The sequence below is a fragment of the Dufourea novaeangliae genome, unplaced genomic scaffold, assembly GCF_001272555.1.
Source record: "Dufourea novaeangliae isolate 0120121106 unplaced genomic scaffold, ASM127255v1 scaffold445, whole genome shotgun sequence".
In the NCBI taxonomy this organism is placed as follows: domain Eukaryota; kingdom Metazoa; phylum Arthropoda; class Insecta; order Hymenoptera; family Halictidae; genus Dufourea; species Dufourea novaeangliae.
Genome location: NW_015374315.1, coordinates 45,346 through 71,102, shown reverse-complemented (window position 1 = coordinate 71,102; position 25,757 = coordinate 45,346). Strand labels below are relative to the sequence as shown.

Here is a 25,757-nt window from a genome sequence, read left to right as displayed (position 1 = left end):
TGTCTCTCCTAATCTGACCTAACAACAGAAACGTTATTCTAAATCTCGTGCATCGCTTAACGACAAATATATGTCCTTCTGAACCTTAAAATACATAATCTATGTATTGCATATATGCATAACGCTTTCGATGAATAATTGATAGACATAATGAAGTGAAAAATAGATAATAGAGAAGAACCACTTGAATTGTCCTATAAGTAGGCAACCATTGTTACATATGAAAACTTATAAAAATTATTTCAACGTATTGCAGTTTGCAGTTCCGTTTAAAAGTTAATGCTCATTTCTATCGTGGCTACGTATTTCGATTTTTCGCTGTTAAACGGTAGAAAAATAGACAAAAAACGAGAGAGCGGGAAAGTCTGTTTCAATGGATATCCCTGCAAAGCAGTAATGATAGTGGCGACGCCAATCTCGCAGAGAGAAGGAACCAGCAGTAGAGCAACGTGCTTGGCCCATTTTTACACAACTGCCGAAATATGATCGTTCATATTGTGTAATTTGTTAACAGTCCGTACTTCCCGCTTCCATATCATTGTTGCACAAAAACAATACAAAGATTGTATTTTGCCTGTCGACCACCTTCTTCACGTGATTTTCGCGAAAATAAAAAGCAAAATTAGTGTTAACTCCGACGTTGAACCTTTTCGTTGCCGACACAAATCACCGGAGCCTCATGTCTCTCTGCTGGTATTGTTTTTAATGTTTTATACCGCGCTTGGATTTAACCATGGATTTTCGAAATGAGGTACGATTTTCTTGCATACCCGTTTAACACGAAACTTAGAAAAGTTATAATTATATTCAATGTTCGTACTGTGTGTCGTGGATTTCAGGTTAGATTTATGGTTACATATTAAAATTGAAAGTCTCGTTGATTATATCGTAAAATATAGACAATGAAAAATCTTGTTTAAGTATGAACAATGTAATATATTGTGTACACATTGGAAAAAGATACAGTTATTAGTAACATTATACGTTATTGTGTAGGCCATTGTTATTTTATATTAGTTTTCATTGTCATTCACATTTGGCATACAAGAATTTTGTTAAGAATTAATGAATGAAGAATAACAGTGCATGCTTACTCATAAATAAATAGATTATCATGGGGTGACACTGCTGAATATTTATTGATTGACCTAAAATTATTTATGAATACTGTGTATCTCTTACTATGTAACATTTTTATGCGTATACTCTTGTTACCATAAACAATTTTTTCTCTAAAACTCAAATTAATTCTTGTGCCAATGCACAGTATCTTAATTATTATGTTATATTGTTTCAGCTTGATTTTCAATTTTTGGATTTAGATGATTTAAATGATAATGATAAGGATCATTTAATAAGTATTTTGAAATCCAATATTACTACAGATGCCTTAAAGTTGCCATGGGATATAGTTGAGACCAACAATGATATCAATGCTTCTATAGCAGAGATTCCACAGATACAAAATCAATGGTATCATAATGGTAATTGCATTATACGAAATGATAATTTCATACAACTATTTATGTTTTATGTATATATATAGCAACTTATAACATAATCTTATATCTTGTATAGCAATACCACCACCACCTTCATATACACAACAAATAATGTGCAACGAATGGCAAGGGCCACCTATGTACCCAGTTCCAACAGATGCTCATATACAACCATTCTTGCCTGCCATTACTTATTCTCATCCTGGATATAATCTTGGAGGTGAAATTCATGATGTCAACTGTAATAGAGAAAATAATAGAAGAAATAATAGAGGAAGAGGTATAAGGAGAGACAATTTTAGTCGTGGAATGAATCCTGCAAATGAAATGCAACCAGGATACATGGGAGAACAAGGACAATTTCATCCACAATTATCTTTTGTCGTTATGTATCCAGATCAAGCCCAACAACAACAATTCTCAGGCCATGTACACTATCCTCCATTAGCAATATATCAACCGAATCTTCATACACACACAAGCACACATCCACATGCACAGCCCACATATGGATATCCTCCATATCATCCTCCATCTAATAATATGAGATGTATTCGACAACCAGCACCGGTACTTTCACAGCCTGCTCAAGACTGTACAAAAATACAAACCACAAAATCGCACGAGAAACGAGTGCAAAATGTCTACACACCTGTCAAACAACCATTTCATCAAATAAATGAAGAGGATAACTCTTCTCAGACCAATATAGTTACTACAGTAATAACTGTGAATAATAGTAAAGTCGAACAGTGCACTGATAACGTGGACAATAATACTGCCATCAGAAAGAATTCCAATGCAAATGGAAAAGTACCCCCTGTAAATGTGAAAATAGAACACAATATTGTATCAACCGTGAATGAAAATTGTAACGGAGCTGAAAAGAATGATGTGCCATGCGTAAATATTAATAGTAGCATTGAAGTAAAACAAAACGGAGAAACTGATAAGGAGTATAAGAATGAAACTGTTTCTAGTATCAAAACTACTGTTGTTAAGACGTTGTCAAAACCAATTTCTAAAGGAGAAAATGAAGCACAAAAAGAGGATACATCTGTCAAGAGTATGCAGGATGAAATTGTCACTAAAATACCAATCAGTACTTCTGTTACTACTACTACTCCAATAGCTGTTTCCACTGTATCACCTTCAGGTGCATCTAGTATATCGTGGGCTAGTGTCCTGAAAAAAGGAAACACAGATACCCAATTGACTCCATCAAATTACAAACCTATGGCACGCATTAATCCTTTACCTGCTAGCCCAATTACAGAAAATAATATGACCCCAAAAGTACTGTCACAGTCCGAAAAAGATCACTGTACTAGTAGACCAGATTTTACAAATGATAATTCACCATCTAGTTCTCAAAACATTGTAAATGAAAATAAGAACACACAAGCAGAATCATTGCAGAATCGTTATAATGATCCTATCGCTTATCGAATGGGCGGTAAGTATTATTTAAACGAATCTAACAAATATGTATCTTGTTACGTATTAATTATTTTTTGTAATACATTTTTTCAGAATTTTTATTGAATTATCAAATGGATAAACAAACCGTAAGTTTATTACCACGAGGATTAACAAATCGTAGCAATTATTGTTACATCAATAGTATATTACAAGCTTTGCTAGCTTGTCCACCTTTTTATAATCTTTTAATGGCTCTACCACATTCTAAAAATCCCAGTAAAATGTCTTCCACTCCACTTATCGACAATATGTAAGTAAAATTTCTTGTAGCCCACAGAAATATCATTGTTGCTTTCAATTACAATAATTTTAATAACTGTGCAACTTTTTTTTCATATAGGATCAAATTTGTATATGAATTTACACCCCTATCGGATGGTGCACGATTGGCTAGAAAAGATAGAGCAAACAAACGGGGAGAAGATACGGTAGTAGACATACAAAGTGGAGTGGCCTTTGAACCTTCTTATGTATATACAATGTTGAAGAATACATCAGCCGCGGGTGTATTTTCTGTGGAAGGGCGTCAAGAAGATGCAGAAGAATTCCTTTCGTGCCTTCTGAATGGTATCAATGATGAAATGCTTGAAGTACGAATATATCATACATTTTAATCGAGATCTAAGCGCTACAACTTAAGTAACCAACAATTATTTATTCCAGCTTATTAAATTAATAAATAACGACCAAAACGTAACGACTAATGTTGAAACTAATATAAATTATAACAACGGAGAAGAAGAGTGGAAGGTAAGACCACCTTATAAGTATTTTAATATTTTAATAACTGGCTGCAAGAGACAAATATTAATATCATTATACTTTAGGTAATGGGCCCAAAAAATAAAGGATCTATCACACGATGTACCGAATTCGGTAGAACACCATTATCTGATATATTCCGCGGACAATTGAGGTCTAGAGTATCACGAGCAGGAGAACAGCCAACAGATAACGTTCAACCTTTTTTTACGTTACAACTTGATATTGAGGTACTTATTTTTTTTTTTTTTTTTTTAATAACTTGTAATGGTATCATTAAAGTATCATAAGTAATGGTATCGTTAACTTGTGTGTAACTATTTCACAATAATGGTATCATTAATCAGTCGATTAATTTTTAGAAAGCTGTATCCGTGAAAGGCGCACTCGAAATTCTGGTTGGAAAAGACCAATTAGAAGGAATGACGTGTAGTAAAACAAAACAACAAATAGAGGCCTGGAAACAAGTTACCTTAGAAGAATTACCCGTCATTCTTATATTACACTTAAAATGGTTCGACTACAAACTTGATGGTTGCTCAAAGATTGTGAAAAGTGTGGAGTTTCCAGTTGATTTGAAATTAGATAGTAGTAAGTAAATTTATTGTCGTCGTTTTTCAATTGATACATACCCAACGTATACCAAACATAATTTATTACAGAATTCTTGTCACCAAATGCTGTGAAAAAATTAAATCCCAAGCAAAAACACTATAAATTGTTTGCTGTTACTTATCATGATGGAAAAGAAGCAACAAAGGGTCATTACGTCACGGACGCCTTTCACGTTGGATACGGTGGTTGGGTCAGGTATGATGACAGTTCACTAAAAGGAGTTTCAGAAAGTAACGTATTAAAGCCAACTCCTCCCAGAGTTCCATATTTATTATACTATCGAAGATGCGACACTATTGGAAATAATCAGTCGAATAGCGGTAAAGCACGTTAGAAAGAAGAGCATTAAACGTCTAGATGAAACTGTATTTTTAAGTCTAAATAGGCAGTTTGGAAGAATAGCTTTTACAGTTTTGCGGTTCTTGTTGATATTTATATCTAAATACAGAGAATGTTTATTATCCAATATCAGGAAAAAACAAAATGCTATTTCCTTTTAACATGCTGTACTTCCATCGAATATTTGTACTAAGATTGTTGTTACAAGTTTTATGCATAGTTTTCTTGGTACACGAAATAAAAAGACAGTTAAAGTTGAAGTTGAATAAGAGTTTTGATTTTGGCTTTCATAGTTCTATTGAAGTTACATGATTAAGCGCTTACACATTACATTTTATAAAGAATATTAAATGTCGAGATCTCTTGTACATATCTTTCTTATCTGATTGTGAGTATACAATATGTGAGGATAAACATACATTATAACTTTGTAGAAAAGAAGGTGAAAATATAGATAACAGTTTTTCTACTTTAATGACAAAATTTCTATGAAATGCAAATTTTATATATATCTAAAAAAAGGACATCTTACGCCGTAAGTTATTTTTGTATATAACCTTCTTCCGCACTTATAAGTACTAATTCCAGCTTGCCAATAATTTCGTCATTTTATTCTACAATAATTTACTGATCTCTTAATTGCTGGAACTTTATTCATCTCTTACAGTTTGTTAATTTCAGTATTATTTTCTCATTTAGTTATGATTAAAAGTTTGTTAAAAACACTTTCTAAACAAAAGAAATAATTGGTAAGGTGGAATACTAACATCGTTAGTAAGGCATATTGTATAAACACCATATTCGTGTACAAATCTACATTGTACGTGTCAGATTTGCATTTTTAATCGTGAAATTTTTGAAAAAATTAAAAAACATTCATATATTTACCTTTTATACATGTCCATACATGTAAAACTATATTTTCTATTTTTTGTAACAAAATTAATGAGACAGTAATTTAAAGAATTTAGACTCAATGAGCAAGTAATTAATTGTATTATGTCCTTCCAATTATAGAAATGCTTAAATTATTTCAAGATACTTACGCATTAAAATATCTATTAAAATTAAGGAAGTTGAAGTTGTTGGTTTTGTATGAAGAAAATGTTAATTGTTCTGTTTTGCTTTGGGTTAACGTATGTATGATTTTGTACCTTTATTGTTTTCTTTCTTTCATTATACCATATTTTTTATGGCTTATATTTTACATGCAAACAGTAATTTAATAAAGCAGCAAAGTTATAGAATCCCATTGCAAAATATCTTACACACAATATTTACATGTTATTCACCAGATAATGTAGATATGTTTTAAGTAAAATTTTACAGTTGTAATTTGTGTGACAGAATACAAAGTAATAATTTTCATTTACTTCCTGTGGAAATGTAAATATATATCTACGGTTTATAGAAATTAATAAAAGTATGTATATATGTTATGGAAGATTTGATTATCATTTATTATAAAATGTTGTACTAAACATTTGCACTTAATTTATTATATTATCACATTTTAATATCAAACGGTATATTTTAATAAATAAACAATACACATAGTTCCCTGTAATATTTCCATTGACTATTTATTTATAATCTATTAATTTGCACTATATTTATTAATTACTGTGTTATACAGTTAGAATAAATATTATAGATCCTACAACAGTCAAGCATATGTAAGAAATACACTTAAAAAATGAAAAATGCTAGAAATGTGGGAGACAAACTTTGCCTGCAAATAATTCTGAGATTACTGTAATCCACAAAGCTAGAACAAAAAGAATATAAGAATTACCAACTTGGTGAGAGTTTGGTAATTGATATGGTTGTCCACCAATTTGAACTATGTGAAAGCCCATTGGAAATATAACTGCTGCTAGGCAAAATAATACCACTGAAATACAATTGTGAGTTCAATAACAGAGAAATAAATTGATTTCTTATCGAGTCATTAAGAATATTACATGTACTTACTAGCTGTGAATCCTACCCATCTTGCATAGGGAATAACATTGCGATCCCAATGAGAACTAGCTAACAGGATTATTGTTGCAGTTATTAAAATGCAACCAATGAAAATGCACACAAGAGCCATCAACCATTCTGGCTCTAAATCTGGACTGTAACACACTTGAGATCTATTGTACAATGTTATACAAGACCACATTAACCCTAATCTAGTATCTCCTATAACACATAAAAGATTGAAGGAATTTAACACACTTAGAATGAAAGACACATACATAATGTCTGCTGTGTAATTTCGTAAACAAATATACACATTGTTGTTTATAATTGTTATTACTAAACAGTACAATGAAATCAAGTAATTAGTATTGTAAAAAACAATAGACAGTGAATAATTCATAATCACTCACCACCAACATCCGTAATGATCCAGTCAGGCATAGCAAGACTGACAGTTGCAAATACATCGGCAGCGAGAAACAACGTCCCCGAAATAAGTGTTAACTTATCCATTCTATATTAATACTGCTCTATTTATTCCGGTTCGATGTATATACATACGTATATACTGAATTTAACAAAAATTACTATTCTAATGACATTATGCCATATTTATTTTACAATAATCCCTGGGAGAATAAACATAACCACGCTCACACACGTCTACCCCACTGCGTAACTGAAGAGTCACGAGAGTCATTAATCGAATTGACTACTACTTCTTAAACCATATTCTTTAATAATATGTAATGTCCTTTTTATTTTTTCCAACAGTGTCAGATGTTTCTTTTAAACTTCCCGAGCCAATACTGCGCGTTAACAATCGTTAGATGTTGCGTTTTTAATTAATATCATAATATTTCATTCTGTTATGTCTATAATGCCATCTACGGTAAAACGTCCAAACTCCTCGCTAATTAGTACCATATTCGAGTTGCCAGGTGGCATACCATACATTTTCATAATAAAAGCACAGACCCGACGGAGAAGTGAATTACCATAATTACACAATTAATAAAAACAATAGAGATCATAATAGAAGTAAACAGAAGCTATTAATAAGATCTTTTATTCAATAAAAATAAAAGCAAATATACAACAGCATTTGTAATGTTTTCCTGTGTATCAGAAAATGATTTCCTAAAAGTATCACATTTATGTACAGTAATTCTTCGATGAATTTTCGAAAGCTCCTCGGCACAGAAGATTAACACTAGAACTACTAAATTGTATAATACAATAATATACAGAATATATAAGACAATCTAGCATAATATACCCTAAAATAGAATCTGTAGTAAATTAAAAACCAACATAAATTCCGCCAAAAACATTGTTATAATTTCAATAATCGTAAAATCGTGAATCGTTTATAATTAAATGTTCCATAAATTAATAGCCACATGCGGCTGAAACAAATATCATTGGCTTCATGATTCTAAGCTTTATCACTGTGCTAAACCTCATTAAAAAGCCAGCGTTAGACCTAGGGACCTCTTTTTGTCAGTGTCGAGGAGCCTTCGTACACTCATCGAGAATTTACTGTACATAATAATCCCTTACATAATTCATCAATGTCCTCTATATACAACAATGTTGTAACTAAAAAGATTTAATTCTGGAATAAATCATTTGAATTGCATTTAGAGTGTATTTGAATATATGGAATAATTTCGTCGTTTAAATTTCTTACAATTTGGTTCAGTCTGTATAAAATGCTTAGAACCTGAAATATAAACATTAAATTTTATTACGTGACTAAAGCAGCACTGTATGTAATTTGCAATCAGATTGTCACTCACTGTCACTTTTACAGTCTAAATTGACTGTTGATGTTAAACTGTTTAAACTTTCATGTACAGCTTCTTTACTGTTATTTATTTGTAGATCTTGTTCATCACTATTACATTTAGGAGAGAAATTTAATGGTGATGTTCGATTAAAAGAATCCCCAGTTAAGCTAACATCAAAAGTAGAATTCAAAACACTATCTTCCTCAAATGAAACAGAGTTATCAATAGAACCTGACACTTGTTCATAGGGTGTTTCTATTAATGATTCATTCGATTTAAATTCTCTTACATTGCTCATTAACTGTAGTAAAATAAATGGATCATCAATCCCTAAAATGTTACAGAACTGTGTAGTTTGATTATTTATTAATAATTTTGGTGGTTCAATCGAAGCATCTGAAACATCAGGATTATATGGCTTTGTGGTTTGTATAAAGTTTAATGGAATTTCTAAATTGCGATTAAATCTTTTCAAAACGTTTTCTTTTTCATCTGCACTGGGTGTGAATATCCATCTACTGTTACCATACTGTCCAGGCATATAATGAATACCACTTTTTACGCTTAATAAATGATTCGTCAAATATAATATTGTCAGCCATTCTAAATCATAATTTAATTTTAGTGGTAAATTTTGATCATGCTCTAATTCAAGTATTTGTAGAAATTTTCTTCTCGGAAGACATTTATCTAGGGCTAAAAATTTAGTTACTCTTGTTCCATCTTTCTCAGGAACAAGAGCTGCAAATTTACAGTGTAAGTGTGCAGCAAACCAATAACTTGGATAATGGTGTTCCAAGAGTTCCATACTTGGTGGACTACCAAGCATATTATTTTCAATGTCACTTCTGCAATAAAAGAAAATTGAAATACCTATACTAGTAAGGAATTCTTGTTTCCTGCTGGCCAATCATGAGATAAGAAAATATCGATATTGCCACTGAGCTATACAAAAAAGGAACACAATAAAGCAACATTTGAAAATTCAAATCACTGTGAAATGTATAAACCAAAAAGTTAGTTTTTGAATTACCTGTTTCAATCGAAATATATCTAAATTTCTTGTGTGATACACACTTCTAATTGTATTTTCATTGTAGGGTGGCTTTTCATAATGGCCTTGCATCAAGTGCTGACCTTTATAAATGCCTGATAGCCCAGCAATTCTAATATTACCAATTTTTACAACACCAGCATATCCAAGATAATAGATATTTGGTGCTACCCATCCACCATATGATAGTTCTTGAAGATAATTTGATGCTTCATGATTGCCTCCAATAAAAATTGTTAATACAGGAGCAACTTTTTCTCCAGAATAATATCTGTAACACATTGTACAATTGATTCAAATTATGCAACAACAAAGACTGGAAAACTTCTCTGGAAAATTTTGAAGAAACTTTAATATTAATAATATATAATCAATTGCTTACTTATAGAAGGTACACATATTTTTATATTTATCAGGTACTGCCATACAGCTCAGATCGCTTAAATTTCTTGTAGACTGAAAATCTCCACAGCAAATGAGTAAATCTATCTTCTTTTTATCAACTTTCTCCATTTCTTGAATAGTTTCGTAAATAATATCTAATTCACCATGAGCACAACCCTCGACAGCGATCCTCATTTTGACTCTTATTCGTGATTCTTTACTTTCACAATTATTAACACGTTCGCCTACTTCCCGTTGAATTGTCTAACTACCAAAATATCTGAAAATATCTAAGAAAAATAATACAACCACCTATCCTAACCTATCAACTTTTCGACGCAGCAGCCATTTTCTGATGTCGTTGCTATAACAACGGTGTACCTATCCCTATCTGTATACAATGAACTTATTCAATGTACATATAAATACAATAGACCTATTTATGCAATAGACTCTCGGTATTGCTCGATACCAATACGATTTATGTATCTTCGCGTCGTTATCGCCTTCACGATTTTACATCTCTTTTGTTTCGCCAAAAACGAGAGTGAGATGAAACAAACTTATGTGTACATACAATGTTAGTTACACTCTATTATACGATACAAATTCTCTTCACATGTATATGGCTTGCCGTGTAAATACGAGCTTGTATCGCGTTCACCATGCTGTAACCATTGCCTCCAAATGCATCGAACTCTAAAATGCTCTAAAACATTATCCCCTACTACGGGAAGAGTTCGTGAGCAGACAAGCAGACCCAAGCATCGAACTATTATCAAGAGCCTACTGCATTTCACAGTCGAATTTCCATATGAGATGTGTATACAAAAGAAAGGAAATTGTAGGATTGGAATATGCAGATTAAAAATAAGTAATTGTAATTAATAGTCCAGTGCATTTGAGTCAACTATGAGTATTATTTTCACTGCAGAAGAAGGGTGGATTATATCCCATTTGCAATACCTTAATGATACTTATAAAAACGTAAAGGATTCCAATATGCAGTGCAAGCTAATTTTTAATGAGACGTTATTCGAAATAAATTCTCAGTATTTACGTGAAAATCAAACAACTCGATCCGTTAGATATGAAGAAAACCAGTTACAAAGTAAATGTAAAAAAAGAAAAAGATCAAAACTTTTGCCAGAAGAAGATTTGAAAGAGGTTTGTAAAGAGATCTATTAATAATAAAAGAATTGTAATATCTAGTAGATAAAAATAGAACTGAAATTTTTACTGTAATGTATTTTATAGATCAATTGTGTTAAACAAACATTTAACCGAATGATTTCATCCGCAAAAACAGAAGGTTTTTTTGTGTCCAATGTAACACCTAATAATAATGAGGCAGCACGCTTGGTATCTCAGCAATTTTATCAGGATACATTTTCTGTGGAAGAAGAATACTTTTATGGTTGCAATGATACAAATGTAGCCGTTATTTCAAGAACAAAAGAAAAAAAATATGTTTTCCCAAAGAAATGTAGTTTTTATTGTTATGATGTGCAAGATATTACCAAGAAATTAGAACTAAACAATCAATATGATTTTATATTGTTGGATCCTCCTTGGTGGAACAAGTCTATAAGAAGGAAAAAAACCAGATATCTAGAAGCTAGGTGATCTTGTATGGTTTAGTATAAGCCAATAAAAAACAAACTTTCTGAACAGTTTAATGAGAATAAGGACTTTGATAATAGTATAAGTTTTCCTTGTTCTCAGTTTTTCAAGCATATGGGTAAATAAGATTTTAGATGCAATTTTTCAAGATAAAAATATTGTTAAACAATGTTGAAACAGCATTGACACATTTTAGAATTGTTATAGTCTTCTTTCTTTTAGATAGAATTATTCTGCGCATAATAATGCTAATAGCTATCTGCTATGAATGTATTTTATGTATTATGCAAATTGTGACTAATGTTCTTATGTTAAAACAGTTATAAAATGATGTATAACGAGGAGTTAGCCAAGATACCAATTGGGAAGTTATTACGTTCAAATGGACTTGTAGCAATATGGTGCACCAATGCTCCCAGTCATCTTCATAGTATTTTTAACAATATATTCCCATCATGGGGTATTACATATAGGGCAAAGTGGTATTGGATAAAAGTAAATACAATAAGTACATAATATTTACAGATTTCTAAAAGACATAGTTGATAGAAATGTCATTAACAGTTGGTTTGATTTATATTTTAGGTCACTCAAGCAGGGAATACAATATGTAACTTCAATTTAACACTTGGGAAACAGCCTTATGAATTGCTAGTGTTAGGATCTGTATTAAATGGTGATGAAATAAAAATTCCAGATGAAAAAATAATAATAAGTGTTCCGAGTGCAGTACATTCTCACAAACCACCACTTACAGGTATGATTGTTATTAATCATACATCGGCATTATTAACGCTTTTTATTAAATGAATACAGTAATCAAGTTGCATAAACATATTACTCAAAATTATAGAAGTTATGAAAGGATATCTTCCAAATGAACCAAAGTGTTTAGAAATATTTGCAAGATACTTACTTCCTAAGTGGACAAGTTGGGGTCTTGAAGTTCTGAAGTTTCAACACACGTCACTCTATACAGTCGTAGAAGAAGCACAAGAAATTCAAGATAATAATAAAATAGATGTAAATAGATTGATTAGTTAAGACTGCCATGTAATATATGAAAAATATTTCAATATTTTTGTTTTATTATTATTATTATAAATTAATTATACTTTCAAAAAAATCAGATTGTATCATTATGAAGTGCCATTTACATGTTCGCTGGTACCATTTTTAACTGGTGCACGGTAGCCATATGGATTCTTTGTTTGCCATCTCCAAAAATCTTCACCTATATATTACAAACATTCTTAGGCAATTGTTGAATTTAAAATGAATATATTGATTTACTTACACATCCGTTCGACATTGTATTTGGTCTTCCATCTTAATTCTTTTTCTGCTAAATCTGTATTAGCGTACATAGACACTATGTCACCGTCCCTCCTGTCTTTAATAACATACGGTACTATTGTTCCTGTAACGCTTTCGAAAGTTTTAATTAATTCGAGTACAGACACACCCTTGCCGGTACCTAAATTATAAATTTTTATCCTCAAATGTCGTTTATGTAAAGCATTTAGAGCCGCCACATGACCAGCAGCCAGATCCATTACGTGAATATAATCGCGTACACCTGTGAAAAAGATGTAAAGATTGAAGATACATAAATAATTAAATTAATTAAAAGTATTCTTTTCGCGACGTATCATTTAAAAGATATTAAAACGATTAGATATTACCTGTACCGTCTTTCGTGGGATAATCGCCCCCAAAAATAACGAGTTCAGGCTTATGCCTCAAGGCTACTTGAGCTATATAAGGCATTAAATTCGTAAATGGTTTTGTAGGATCTTCTCCAATCAAGCCACTAGGATGAGCACCTACTGGATTGAAGTATCTTAGAGAAACGATATTCCAATTCTGTTGAATAAAATAACGAAAATATGTACATATATTTACAGAGATCTTTCTTTGTTAATGAATCATCAATACTCTTCAAAGTTAACAATTTTAAACACACCTTCTCAGATGTCGATATATCTTTAAGCATTTCTTCGATAAAATATTTTGTTCTACCGTACACGTTCGTAATATTACCAGTCGGATGCTCCTCTGTAATTGGAAGTACATTCGGCTCTCCATATACGGTGCAAGAACTGCTAAAAACTAATTGGTAGCATCCAGCAGCTTTCATTACCTGAAGAAATGAATATCCATTTATTTTTATAATAGATCAAATAGTACCTACTTAAAAGCTTGTTCAAATAGATTTTACTTCTAGTAAATTGATGGCACCAATAATATTATTTCGGTAGTAATGAAGAGGAACTTGCATCGATTCACCAACCGCCTTTATTGCCGCAAAATGGATCACGCAGTCTATTTTGTGCTAAAATTAAAAGTAATGTGTTGTTTAAATATTATCGAAAAAAAAGAAAAAATGTTGTCAACAAACTATTTAGTACCTTACTGAAGACTGTTTCGAGTTTATCCCGGTCGATCAGATCACAATTGTAGAAAGTAACTTTCTTCCCTGTTATTTGCTCAACTTTTTTAAGAGCCGCGGATTCACCGCAACCCTCAGTTACGCTATTAGCAAAGTTATCTATCGCTACAACATCGTACCCGCTTTCCAAAAGCTCGACAATACAGTGGCTACCGATGTAACCGGCTCCGCCGGTCACGAAAATGGTTCTCCAATCTGTGCTCATTCTCCTACCAGAAAAGGAAGGATTGAAATATTAAAATTGCATACACTTATTTCGATCATTTTACAGTACTTTTTGAAAACCGAAATAAGCGAGAATAGTTCGTAAATACTGTCCCCCATACAAAGTGAGATACGCAGGTGCTTCGTACATTCACCTGTGTTGAACTGTGTGGAGTTCAAGGTCGTTAAAACACGTGGTACATCTATTACATTTATAACGCGTGCGATAAACAGTTATTTTTTAGTAGACACTTCTACATTTAATGTAAAATTACACAAAATCAAATTACCTCTTTCAATTGGAAGCACGTCTACATATTACAGAACATTTTCAATTTCCAACATAACATTTTACAAAACTTTCCGCTACGCGTAAGAGAAATAAGGTAATACGACGCGTAAGATCAAAATTATGTAGAAAAATAGTAACAGAAATAATGACTTTTCATACTGTATGATGAAAAAGATTATTTAAAGTCCTACATCAGAGTACCCACTTAACGGTACACGAAGTTCAGACACCTCTGGCACATTATAAACGCTTTTCCGATTCTTCAAAAAATAACAACTCGAACACAATGTAATTACATAGTTCTCTTTAGTAAAAAATATCAATTCCTTATGTTTTTAATGTATGAAGATCGTAGCTGGTAAAAATAAAAATACTTATGAAAATTACGAATACAATTTCGTTTTGTGTGATATTACAAATATCAAATAATATGTTAATAGTGAAGCTTCTTTAACTTATGTCTGTAATTATAAAGAGTACAACTATACATCGAATGCTTTTTTTTTAATTAAATGTATACGTGTTTAATTAAAAAAGAATTATTAGGACCAGACAAAAATAAATTTTTACCTCGGTAACACAAGATTGTAAGTTATGAGACTACGTCAGATTAATGCAGAAGGATTCGAGGACGCGGCCGCGTAATCACTGAGTACGGTTCCGACCACTTGCTTCGTCTTCTGGTATAAGAAAGTAGAGTTTAGTATATTCGTGGAACGCAAGGCATCCCCTCTTCCGCGGTACCATCGCACGAATCATTGTGAAGGCACGCACACTTTATACTTCGATCCTCTCGAGTCCTTGCTTTCCGCTGCAACAAGTTCTTCCATTCACACAGAGCCAACGCCACACCGTTTACCTGCCTTTTTCATGCTAAGAATGGAGGGAACGACGACACACGTACGAGGCTCGAACAGTGACCATTTGCATCATAAGATGATTTGTACAGAATTGACTCATTAAAATGTACTCAGTTTAAGCAACATGTTATTTCATCAGGGAAATCATTTTCAGATGTACTTTGGAAGCATAAAATATAATTCAATGAGCAAAGAAATTTGAAATACTCCATACATTTAAAGAACTCCAGGTGTTTATTCAATATTTACAAGATTATTTGTTATTATTTGTATGCAGAACATTGTTCGTTCATTGCACTGTTAGTACTTGAATTAGTTTGTGCAATAATTCCCTTTGTTCTGCATCCAAAGAGGGCCACAATTCACCTTCCAATTCTAACAGTGCTTGATAATCATGTGACTGAGATGCTAACACTAAAGATTGTAACAGTAACAACTCATCCTCACTCATATTAAAATCTGTAACACATTATTTGTTAATTAATTAGGATGTGTTCAAATTATTAAAATGAAGGTACAACCACTGCCTACCATTATTTGAAGTTTCTTCTACCCATGCATATTTTTCTAATACTTGGACCAATGAAGGTGTAAGCCTCTGTGGTGATGGCTGAAGTATGAGTAATAACAGTACTCTGGTTACTTCACACCTGCACATGTGTGTGATTCTTATAATTTCTATTATTACAATCATGCTTTTACATTTTTGTTATTTCAATACCTATGTAATATAACACTGTAGTTGCCTCTTGCACCAGTATTGATATAAATCTCAATAAATTCAACGAACTCATTAAGAATTTGTAGAGCAGACACATAATCCCCTACATAAATAATATATTCACTTAAGAAACCTAACTGAACACAATTATCTAAATCAATAATTACCCTGCTTAATGTGATATGACACCAGTGTGCTAATAGCTTTTGCAGTTGGAAAAATATCAATAGCTTTATGCAGTTGCTGTGTACCAGCTGGAGTAGGACCTAAAGCTATTGCCAATTCTAGAGCTAATCCAGCAGACATGGTATTAAATCCTGCTTGATTGTGGCAGCGTGCCAGAGCATGACCAAAACAACTTATAGCAGCCTGATATAAAGATTAAAAGTTCAATATTTTCTCGTTTATATCATTGTCTATGAATTTCTGTAGAAAAAATAATGAACCTGTGTATTTTCCTGTCCTATAGAGGGGCATCCTATATCCTTATCTTTTTTATCTGCCACAAGAAATTCTCTACCTGCTTTTACTAAAAAGTTCAACTCTGAAGATACATTGTCTAATGTTCCTTGACATCTAGCTGCAGCTAATGAACATAAGCCTGCATATTGCCACAATTCCTTCTGTTCACATTCGATAGCCAATATTCCTTAAAAACAATTAACGATACTATATTTCTTTGATTACATATTTATAAAAAAAAAGTATAAATTGCAACATTTTCTGTAGCTTACCAAATTGATCGCTTGCTTCAGCAACATTTGGCTTTCTTAAAAAGCGTCTAAAATAGAAATGTTAATAATAAAATAAGCCTAAAAGAAATAAACTACTTAAGAAAATGAAAACACATAATATACCTACTTTTTTAGTTTATTAGATATACTGTGATATTTTGTCAAAAAGTCTAATGTGTCCCCCATTATGAATCTCTGATTGATGTGTGCCATTTCTAATCTTTTGATTCAACTCCTTTTAACGCGCCTTTTTGTCTCCATGCACATTTGCACACTATAAAATAGTTATTATTTCTTTTGCTGTAAATAATACTTTTTTAGTGCAATATAATTTCAATCAATTATAGTAGTATATTAATTCTCGAGTTGTTTGCAATTAGCCGAATGAGTTCTTTAATCTGAATAATTTTTCATTTTTTGTATTCGGTACTACCTGTTAATTGAAAAAAAATAAATGATACTTGATGATACTAACACAACTCGCTAAGAGTGTGTATATACAGTGTACTGTGTACTAACTATTCAGTACTATTGACACGCTGCGCTGGTGCATATATACACACGACCGCTGGTACACACAACTGTGTAAAATTACATAGTATGATAGTGTCTGATCAGTCGTGCCAATGGACGAGTGTGCGATACATTGTTTGTGTATATTTTTTACCATGAAAAATATTGCAGATTTAATATTCTTTATTTAATAAACATTGCTTAATACTGAAACTGACGTTTTATGTTTTACGTTGTGATAGGATCTGCTGTTACAGAAACGCAAAATACAAACTGTGGGTTAATCGACAGTACATCTTGGTAAATTATCATTTCTGTTTAGTGTACATAATTGCATCTTATGATGAAAGAGATTAATTGAAAACGATAATTTATGATAGAGAAAGTTTAAGTGGCACACAATATTTGTTGTTTGTATTACATAGAAATTAATAGATTTCAGTTATATGTACATAATAAGAATTGAATGAACTGTTTCAGGTACAGAAAAGCATCCAGTTGTCATTGTGTTGACTGTAGATACAGCAGTGCAAAAATGCACTTTCAACACACAATTACAGATTATCGAGCTTAGACAGTGTCTACAAAAATGTGCAGAATCACATGCTCAAGTAATCCAAAGCATTGTGCAACAGTATTGTATTCAATGTCTTATTTTCTATAGAGTTAATAACACTCTTGTTCCTTCTTTGGAAAAGAAGTTAACAACACTAAAGATCCCCTTAAAAGATGCATGGATTTATTGAACTAATTTTAAACAGTACTTTATTGTGGATATTTTTACAAACTATCTGGAGTGCTTTGATAAGTGTTTTTTATCATTTCTGTATACCATGGATTGTTTGGGGTACTATTGTTATTACATTTGGATTAAAATTAGCCAGAATTCCACAGCCAAGTATACAGATTAAACATGAAGTGCTTGGTGTGAATCTCCTCTCACCAAAAAAAGATAGTAATATATCCAAGGATCATGGTAATGGAGAGCAGTTTTGCATGCGAGTGGTGGCTCATCGTGGTGGAGCATATGATTGTCCTGAGAACAGCTTAACAGCCTTTCGTAATGTAAAATCCTATATATAATAATGGTTTTTATTCTTACATTTAGAAATCGCTCTAAAAAAATAACAAAGCAACTTATTACTAGTTATCTAGTTTGGAATACTAGGTATCTATATAGCAACAGAAATTGCTTAATTATTTGATAATGTATATATGAACATTAATATAGTAGTACTAACAAAAAAGTTTTTACTTTAAAGGATTGCTTTTTATAGACTAAATGGCAGGTAGAACAATAATTGTGCAATATTTTATAGAGCAAAGATAAAGGCTGCAAAGGAGTTGAACTTGATTTACATCTTACAAAAGATGATGTACCCATAGTATTTCATGATACAACAATTGATAGAATTACTGGAAAAAGTGGAATTATTAAGGATATGACATGGGATCAATTGAAAGAATTGGATATCACCCACAGTCACCCACTTAAGTACTTACTTGAACGTTTTTATTGTAGAATATTTATACGAAAACGTAAACCTCAAATGTAATGTCTTACTTATAGGGAAAAATTTGTTGATGGTGAAAAAATTCCATCATTTGATGATGTCTTAGAAGTATGTTTAAAGAATGAACAAAGAATAATTATAGATGTAAAGGAAACAAGAGTAGAAGTTGTACAAGTAATTTTAGACACATACAGAAAGTATCCAAAATTATTTCAAAGGGGAATCGTATCCAGTTTTAATCCTATTATTATATATATGGTAATTGAATATATAAAGATGTGAATAAGTATAAGTAATACTTGACTAATTAAATAACAATTTTGTGATTGCAGCTTAGAAGAAAGGAACCCAGAATTGTTTCAAGTCTAGCATGGTGGCCGTATTATTTTTCAAGAATGTCATACTTAGCTTTCGACGGACCAGGACCAGTTCGATTTAACAATCTGTTTAAACATATGGCGGTTGGTTTATTCGATCATGTTTATGAGTGGGCATTTCATCATTTTGTATACTATCTTACTGGTGTTTCGGTTGTATTATTGCATAAAGATACGATAAACCCGTATGTACATAAATCTTTCACGTTATTTATGTAAAACAGATTATTCAATATTTTTTCTACAATATTTATTTTAGGTATGTCGTACAAACGTGGCATAATCGTGGTGTGCGTGTAATGGCATGGACGGTAAACTTACCATCAGAGAAAGTACATTTCTCACGACACCTTAAAATTACTTATTTAACAGATACATTATTACATGAAAAAGACATGTAGTACCATATGTATTTTATATAGTATAAGTGAGTGTATTCTATTGGCATACAAATCAATTACTTTAAATAATCTAGTCTATTCATCAAAACGATGAATTGTATTTATATATTTTTTTTACGAATTTGGTGTTATTTTATGACAGAAAAAGAAATTTTTTATTCCCATTTAAACTTTGACCATGTGTGTATTCATTAAACAAAGTACTATTCTTTTGTTACTTTATTATATTATACACATTCATCTTATATGTATGTAAACTGTAACTTTTATGTATATTAATTTGCATTTGAAATTGTATAAAAATAATTTATTACTATAATGCTTCAAAATTTTTAATGGAAAATTAAATTCACGCACAAGTTTTAATCAAGTTAGAACTGATATTTTTAAACTAATTATAAACTTGTATGTATTAATTGTTCTATCTTTTATAATACAAGAAAAACTGTTTTAACGTTTGCCATCATTGCACATTACTTCTATATACTAAATTTCAACTGCTCTATTGAAGTTCATATCAATAACCTATCGATAAGTATCATTTCAAATGCTTGAGTACACGGACGGAGATATGTTTTGCATATATTTACGTTGATATTACGAAATACTGGTTGTAGTTCAAAATCTGTCACACAATAGTCGTAAGTTTACTTTTGCGAGATTCCATACCTTGAATGAGTCCTGTTAATAAATCTTCCATTTCTGTTGTTGCACGTTTTAATTTACAATTATCATTAGCTACGTAAGAATCTGCAACAATATACTTCTGTAAAGATATTAATTTATAATAAAAACAATTTATACCATTACAATATAATAATATACCGTCTAGTAAACAGTCTTCCGCGACCATATTTTGCAACCTATCTAATATATCATTCAAGTCTCCTTGAATGTTTTGTAAACTGCTATGTTGTGAATGTTTGTCAGGCCTTTGAAGAGAAGATGGTGTATTATCTCTATGAATGCCCATGAAAGAGTCAGAAATAATTAAAGGTGATTCATTATCAGTGCTAGGTGTTACTGTTTTCAATGAATACTTTTCTTTTTTAGATCCAGAGTCATTAGAATCTAACCACTGGGAAAAGCCACTATCAGTTGGATTTATTTCTGATCTTCTAGTACCTATCAATTAGAATTGTTACTTATAAAATGTAAAAATTTACATGCATTTTCACACAACAAGAATTATTGATAATGTTATACCTCCAATCCATGTACTCAGTTCTATATGAGTCGGTTCTAGTGTGTTAACAAAATTTGAACTGGCAGAAGCTTCCCCAGTACCAGTGTCATGATTTTCTTCAATAACATATTCTCCAGATTGTGTTGCATTAAAATTATTCGATTGCAATGTGTTTGTATCGTTCGAATTAGAGATCTGTTCTATATTTTCCTGGCGAATAATTGGACTTAATTCAAAATTTATGGGTAAGGCAGCTAATCTCAATGATAATGATGGAATCATTGGTGTACTTTGCATATAATTAATTACACGAGGCATATGATTCCTCTCAGCAAACAAATATTTCTAAAAGTAATTAAGTATTTCAGTTCCGTTATTACGATTTTTTATATATCTTAAAGAATAAAACACAATTGTACTTTTAATAATTTTAGACGTTGTAACTGTGATTCAATTGTAGTTCTATGGCGCTGAAGTCTCTCTGCTTTAGTACCCTGTATATCAAGCAACTCAATCTGCAATTGTTTATTTTCTTCTTCTAAGTGAGTTATTATACTCTGTAGTTCTTTTTGTGGATCATGCAAAACTCGTCTTCTCATTGTACTTCTTATGGATTCATTATCAATGTATGTCACTTCATTACTGTAACAAAGAAAAAAAAAGAAAATTAAGTACATATATATTCATACATTTTTATATTATTTTGTCATATCTACCAACCCAGTTACATGTGGTGGTTGATCCTCAATATTCACATCAATTGATCTGGCAGGACACAGTCTTAATTTATTCCTTATTAACTCAATAATTAATTTTGTTATTTCTCGATTTGAAGTCTGAAAAAAATTTATATACGTCATTCTGTATAAAAAGATAAAGAATAATAACATACCTTGGTACAAAACTCACGAACTGGATGCTTCAGTTTATGTTTTCCTGACATTTTACCATATAAAAAACATTGTTGACACTGATAATATGCTGTACATTTTAAGCATGTGTAACGTGGTCCTTGAATAGGTGTTATTTTACAAGAGGAGCATCTTACATTATGTGTAACTGAAATAAAAAAAAAACATTTGTAAATATTCATAAAACTGAAATTGGCTTATTATAAGATGTAAAATAATACATACTGTGTTCTGCAGACTTCATGCGATTAAATGTTGTTATCCAAACAAGCAAAAGAGGTTCTTGCATAATCCATGCAGCAAACTCTGATTCAGTGACTCCAAGACATCCTTGTGACTATCAGGAAATTTGATGAATTAAGTATAAATCAAACATATTTAAAAGTTTTTTTGTACCTTTGAAAAACAATTGTCAATATGTGTTTGAATACTGTGATACCCATATGCAGCACTTTCTCCAAGCATTTCCGTTATTTTGCAGATATTAGTTAGTAGCGTGTGCAAACTAGCTTTGGATAAACATGCATTATGATCTGCTAATTGTTGATAAAAATATCCATATTTTTCTTGCAATTTTCCAGAACTCATTAGTATTAAAGCAACTTTTACAGAAAATACTGAAACACTCCTAGTGTATTGTCTGCAAAATTGATTAAACATGTAATAGTCAAACAATATTATGCCTTTCTTTCAATTCCATTAGAAAATGTAAAAGGTGCAACACCTAAGATAACATACTTATCAAATGTAGTTAAAATATAATTCACTGCAAGTTTTGTTGTAACATCAACATCAAAATTAGTATCATTTTCTTTACAAGCTGCAAAATAAATGTCAGAAAGAACATCTTCAATTTCACTTGGATCCAAATTCACACAGTTTTCTGTAATTGAAAGTCTATGCCGTTCAAAGACTCCAGCAATTAATTCCAATTGAATATATTGCACTATAAAAATGAAATGAAGAAATCATATACAAAATAATGCTGTTGTATTAAAAAATATACTATTAGACTTACTACTAAGCTCTTTGTGTAAGATTTGCATTTTTGCTGCAGTTCTGTAAGATGCATATCGAATGATATTGCATTCTTCTATAGATCGCATAATGCTTTGCATCTTTAGGTATTTTTAAGTCTACACCTAAAATAAACAAAAAATATATTAATAGTGTTACCCAATTATTTATATTAAAAAATTGCTTACCCTTTTAGAGTACTTCACACTTATAATTGCACATAATTTTTATAGCGTTTCGATGTAAGAAAGCAAGAATTAAATAATATAATCATACTGATAAACATTCTTGTAGAAAAATACAAGCATGCAGAATCTGAAACAGATTTTGAGTTAATGTTTCAACTGTATCATTAAGAAGTTTCAAAAAATTATAAAATGGAAAAATGAATTCCTATTACATATTTTAAATGTTTTGCATTAATGAAGAAAAACATACAATACGATTCTTCACTGCATTTCTTCTCTTTATATAATTCATTTACTCCTCATTTCATAATTAATCTACAATCAACAAGAATAAAATTTTTGGTACTTTGTTGTAATAAATATCTTACTCTCTGTCATCGTAACATAATTTTATAATTTAAATAGAGATTCATGTAAACAAAATATCGTTTTCACACATTAATCATGGGTAATAAACACTAAAGATAGACAATTGAATTTTTTTAAACGAGGACAAATTCTTTTTAAATATTTAAGAAGAAGTATGAAAAAATTTAGATGCAATTACTGTAAATTAGCTTATAATGTTTAATATAAATTTATCTATATAACAATATGAAAACGTCATAGTTGACAATAAGCAGGTTGAACTTTTCTACGGTAGAAAATAAATTATAAATTCTCCATGTCAATTGAAAATCGCCTTAATGTAACTAAAATATAACCTGACTTCTATTTAAGCTTCACGAAAACGTGATTATAACAGTTTCATACTTTTATTATCATCATCGTGTGAAACATTTGACAATATTTTGAGAAACGTGACGATTAAAAAACAATTAGCATTATGTCAACGCAGGATGAACAAGGTCAATTCAGTGATGCTGATGAGGATCAAATATCGTATGTGTATTATTTATTTATATTTCTTCTAATAATACGTCATTTAATTATGATATTTTATTTTTAGATTAGCAAAATGTAAAGGACAACCGCTATTTCAGTGTGAACTCTCTAAAGATATAGATAAGTTATATATATCAAATAGTGAAGAAGAAGATATGGAAGAAGATGATGATTTGGATGAGAATAGTTTTCTTTGGAATATAGATCAGAAGAAAACTGGATCAAAGAATATTATAAAGAATATTCAAACCCAAAATATCAATACTCAAAATATTTCCAAGAAGATTACAAACTATCAACCATCAGATAAACTGTTTCGTCGTTATGCAAATAAAATCAGTATGGAAAAATATGAAGGCCCATCTTTACCAGTGCATGCAGAAAATCTTCTGATTGAAAATGATAAACGCATAGAAAAAGATAGACTCAGAACTAAAGACAAGCATGATCGTGCAACTGTTGAACAAGTTTTGGATCCTCGTACAAGAATGATACTATTTAAGCTTTTAAATCAGGGTATAATTGCAGAGATTAATGGGTGTATCTCAACAGGGAAAGAAGCCAATGTTTACCATGCAATTTCAAAGACAGGCATAGAATTTGCTATAAAAATATATAAAACGTCAATTTTACAATTCAAAGATCGAGATAAATATGTCACTGGAGAATTTCGTTTTCGTCATGGATATTGTCGGCATAATCCCCGTAAAATGGTACGAACATGGGCTGAAAAAGAATTTCGAAACTTGATACGTCTTCAACAAGGAGGAGTAAATGCTCCAAAACCAATTTTGCTGCGTAGTCATGTGCTACTAATGGATTTCATTGGCACTAATGGCTGGCCATCTCCTAAACTAAAAGATGTTGTACTTGCTTCTTCAAAACCAAGAAAATTATATAGAGAATGTATTGAAATAATGTGGAAATTATATAATAAATGCAAGCTTGTGCATGCTGACTTAAGCGAGTATAATATGCTATATTATAATGGGTCTATAGTGATAATAGATGTATCTCAGGCAGTTGAACACGATCATCCTATGGCATTTGAATTTCTTAGAAAGGATTGTACAAATATAACTGGTATATAAGCATAAAAATTTTATAATGAATTAAAAGAACAACTAATTCCTCGGGATTAAAATCATTTAAATTATACTTCTAGAATTTTTTAAGAAGAATGAAGTGGGTGTGATGACTGTTAAGGCGCTATTCGACTTTATAACAGATCCGACTGTAACTGAAGAGAATATGGATAATTATTTAGATAAAATATCAGAGCAAATGACACAGAAAAATGAACAGTACATTGATTCCGTACAACAAATTGAAGAACAAGTTTTTAAGCAAGCTTACATTCCTCAAAATTTAACTCAGGTAATGTTGAAGAATACTAAAATGTACATGTCCATAATGAGTAATATATATGAACTTGTATGTGCGTATTAATTTTCACAGGTATACAATTTTAATATAAGCGTGTTTAGGTCATTGATATTGAACGCGACATAAAGCTTGCTAAGTCTGGAAAGGAAAAGTTAATATATAAAACCCTTGTTGGCTTAAAAGCTGACTTGTCCAAGCCTATTGATACTCCTGAAATTCTCGCCAGAGACTATGAAACCAACGGTGTTAAGGAAATGATCGATTCGTCTGAAGAAATTGATAATTCTGACGAAAACGATGAAGACAGTGAAGAAGAAAATCTAGAGGAAAGCGAATCGAAGTTCGTAAGTTCGGCTCGGCCTCGAAACGAGAGTCCGGAAAGTAAAAAAGTACTATTTTTCTTTCTTTTGTACAATATATTCGAATAAGATTCTGTACAGGGTAAAAGTATAAAATTTGTATTTCAGGCGCGAAAAAAAGCCGTGAAGGAACAGCAAGCCGAGAAAAGGAAAGCTAAAATGAAGAAACATATAAAAAAACGGAAGGAAAAAGTGCTGAAGAAAAAGTAATAGTTACTATTACTAGAGTAAACCT

At 31.2% G+C, this 25,757-nt stretch overlaps 8 protein-coding genes across 8 annotated transcripts; 4 read left to right on the top strand and 4 right to left on the bottom strand.

Annotated features, from left to right (window-relative positions):
* Positions 1 to 454: 454 nt before the first annotated feature.
* On the top strand, positions 455 to 4,747 carry LOC107192826 (ubiquitin carboxyl-terminal hydrolase 10). The gene is made up of 9 exons (XM_015582164.1): positions 455 to 751; positions 1,298 to 1,484; positions 1,579 to 2,958; positions 3,036 to 3,234; positions 3,325 to 3,574; positions 3,648 to 3,734; positions 3,812 to 3,976; positions 4,109 to 4,337; positions 4,409 to 4,747. Exons 1-9 carry the CDS (start codon positions 734 to 736, stop codon positions 4,693 to 4,695), a joined length of 2,802 nt encoding a protein of 933 aa, XP_015437650.1. The 5' UTR covers positions 455 to 733; the 3' UTR covers positions 4,696 to 4,747.
* Positions 4,748 to 6,303: 1,556 nt separating this feature from the next.
* Positions 6,304 to 10,094, bottom strand: LOC107192831 (lariat debranching enzyme-like). The gene is given in 8 exon segments (XM_015582169.1): positions 6,304 to 6,594; positions 6,675 to 6,887; positions 7,079 to 7,182; positions 8,261 to 8,374; positions 8,809 to 9,335; positions 9,338 to 9,406; positions 9,495 to 9,786; positions 9,898 to 10,094. Coding segments are annotated over 8 exon segments (1,704 nt in total). The 3' UTR covers positions 6,304 to 6,406.
* A 717-nt stretch (positions 10,095 to 10,811) lies between these two features.
* Positions 10,812 to 12,566, top strand: LOC107192810 (methyltransferase-like protein 4). Its single transcript, XM_015582146.1, has 5 exons — positions 10,812 to 11,066; positions 11,157 to 11,521; positions 11,843 to 12,017; positions 12,108 to 12,279; positions 12,376 to 12,566. The coding sequence occupies exons 1-5, from the start codon at positions 10,812 to 10,814 to the stop codon at positions 12,564 to 12,566; spliced, it is 1,158 nt and encodes a 385-aa protein (XP_015437632.1).
* A 95-nt stretch (positions 12,567 to 12,661) lies between these two features.
* On the bottom strand, positions 12,662 to 15,073 carry LOC107192837 (UDP-glucose 4-epimerase-like). The gene is made up of 7 exons (XM_015582175.1): positions 15,041 to 15,073; positions 13,934 to 14,183; positions 13,744 to 13,857; positions 13,489 to 13,665; positions 13,208 to 13,388; positions 12,820 to 13,101; positions 12,662 to 12,756 (listed from the first exon to the last, which is right to left on the bottom strand). Exons 2-7 carry the CDS (start codon positions 14,177 to 14,179, stop codon positions 12,662 to 12,664), a joined length of 1,095 nt encoding a protein of 364 aa, XP_015437661.1. The 5' UTR covers positions 14,180 to 14,183; positions 15,041 to 15,073.
* Positions 15,074 to 15,550: 477 nt separating this feature from the next.
* LOC107192824 (factor VIII intron 22 protein-like) lies at positions 15,551 to 17,050 on the bottom strand. Its single transcript, XM_015582161.1, has 7 exons — positions 16,913 to 17,050; positions 16,786 to 16,832; positions 16,498 to 16,700; positions 16,219 to 16,420; positions 16,052 to 16,154; positions 15,862 to 15,980; positions 15,551 to 15,789 (listed from the first exon to the last, which is right to left on the bottom strand). The coding sequence occupies exons 1-7, from the start codon at positions 16,996 to 16,998 to the stop codon at positions 15,620 to 15,622; spliced, it is 930 nt and encodes a 309-aa protein (XP_015437647.1). The 5' UTR covers positions 16,999 to 17,050; the 3' UTR covers positions 15,551 to 15,619.
* A 977-nt stretch (positions 17,051 to 18,027) lies between these two features.
* LOC107192825 (glycerophosphodiester phosphodiesterase 1) lies at positions 18,028 to 19,658 on the top strand. Its single transcript, XM_015582163.1, has 5 exons — positions 18,028 to 18,363; positions 18,618 to 18,793; positions 18,869 to 19,070; positions 19,145 to 19,374; positions 19,449 to 19,658. Exons 1-5 carry the CDS (start codon positions 18,028 to 18,030, stop codon positions 19,588 to 19,590), a joined length of 1,086 nt encoding a protein of 361 aa, XP_015437649.1. The 3' UTR covers positions 19,591 to 19,658.
* Positions 19,659 to 20,095: 437 nt separating this feature from the next.
* Positions 20,096 to 22,905, bottom strand: LOC107192823 (dystrophin-1-like). The gene is made up of 11 exons (XM_015582160.1): positions 22,893 to 22,905; positions 22,706 to 22,829; positions 22,426 to 22,633; positions 22,084 to 22,327; positions 21,913 to 22,024; positions 21,669 to 21,835; positions 21,497 to 21,612; positions 21,196 to 21,418; positions 20,797 to 21,121; positions 20,416 to 20,715; positions 20,096 to 20,340 (listed from the first exon to the last, which is right to left on the bottom strand). Exons 2-11 carry the CDS (start codon positions 22,803 to 22,805, stop codon positions 20,219 to 20,221), a joined length of 1,917 nt encoding a protein of 638 aa, XP_015437646.1. The 5' UTR covers positions 22,806 to 22,829; positions 22,893 to 22,905; the 3' UTR covers positions 20,096 to 20,218.
* An 803-nt stretch (positions 22,906 to 23,708) lies between these two features.
* LOC107192834 (serine/threonine-protein kinase RIO1) lies at positions 23,709 to 25,732 on the top strand. Its single transcript, XM_015582170.1, has 5 exons — positions 23,709 to 23,774; positions 23,842 to 24,860; positions 24,943 to 25,154; positions 25,265 to 25,552; positions 25,631 to 25,732. The coding sequence occupies exons 1-5, from the start codon at positions 23,719 to 23,721 to the stop codon at positions 25,730 to 25,732; spliced, it is 1,677 nt and encodes a 558-aa protein (XP_015437656.1). The 5' UTR covers positions 23,709 to 23,718.
* The last annotated feature ends 25 nt before the right edge of the window (positions 25,733 to 25,757 follow it).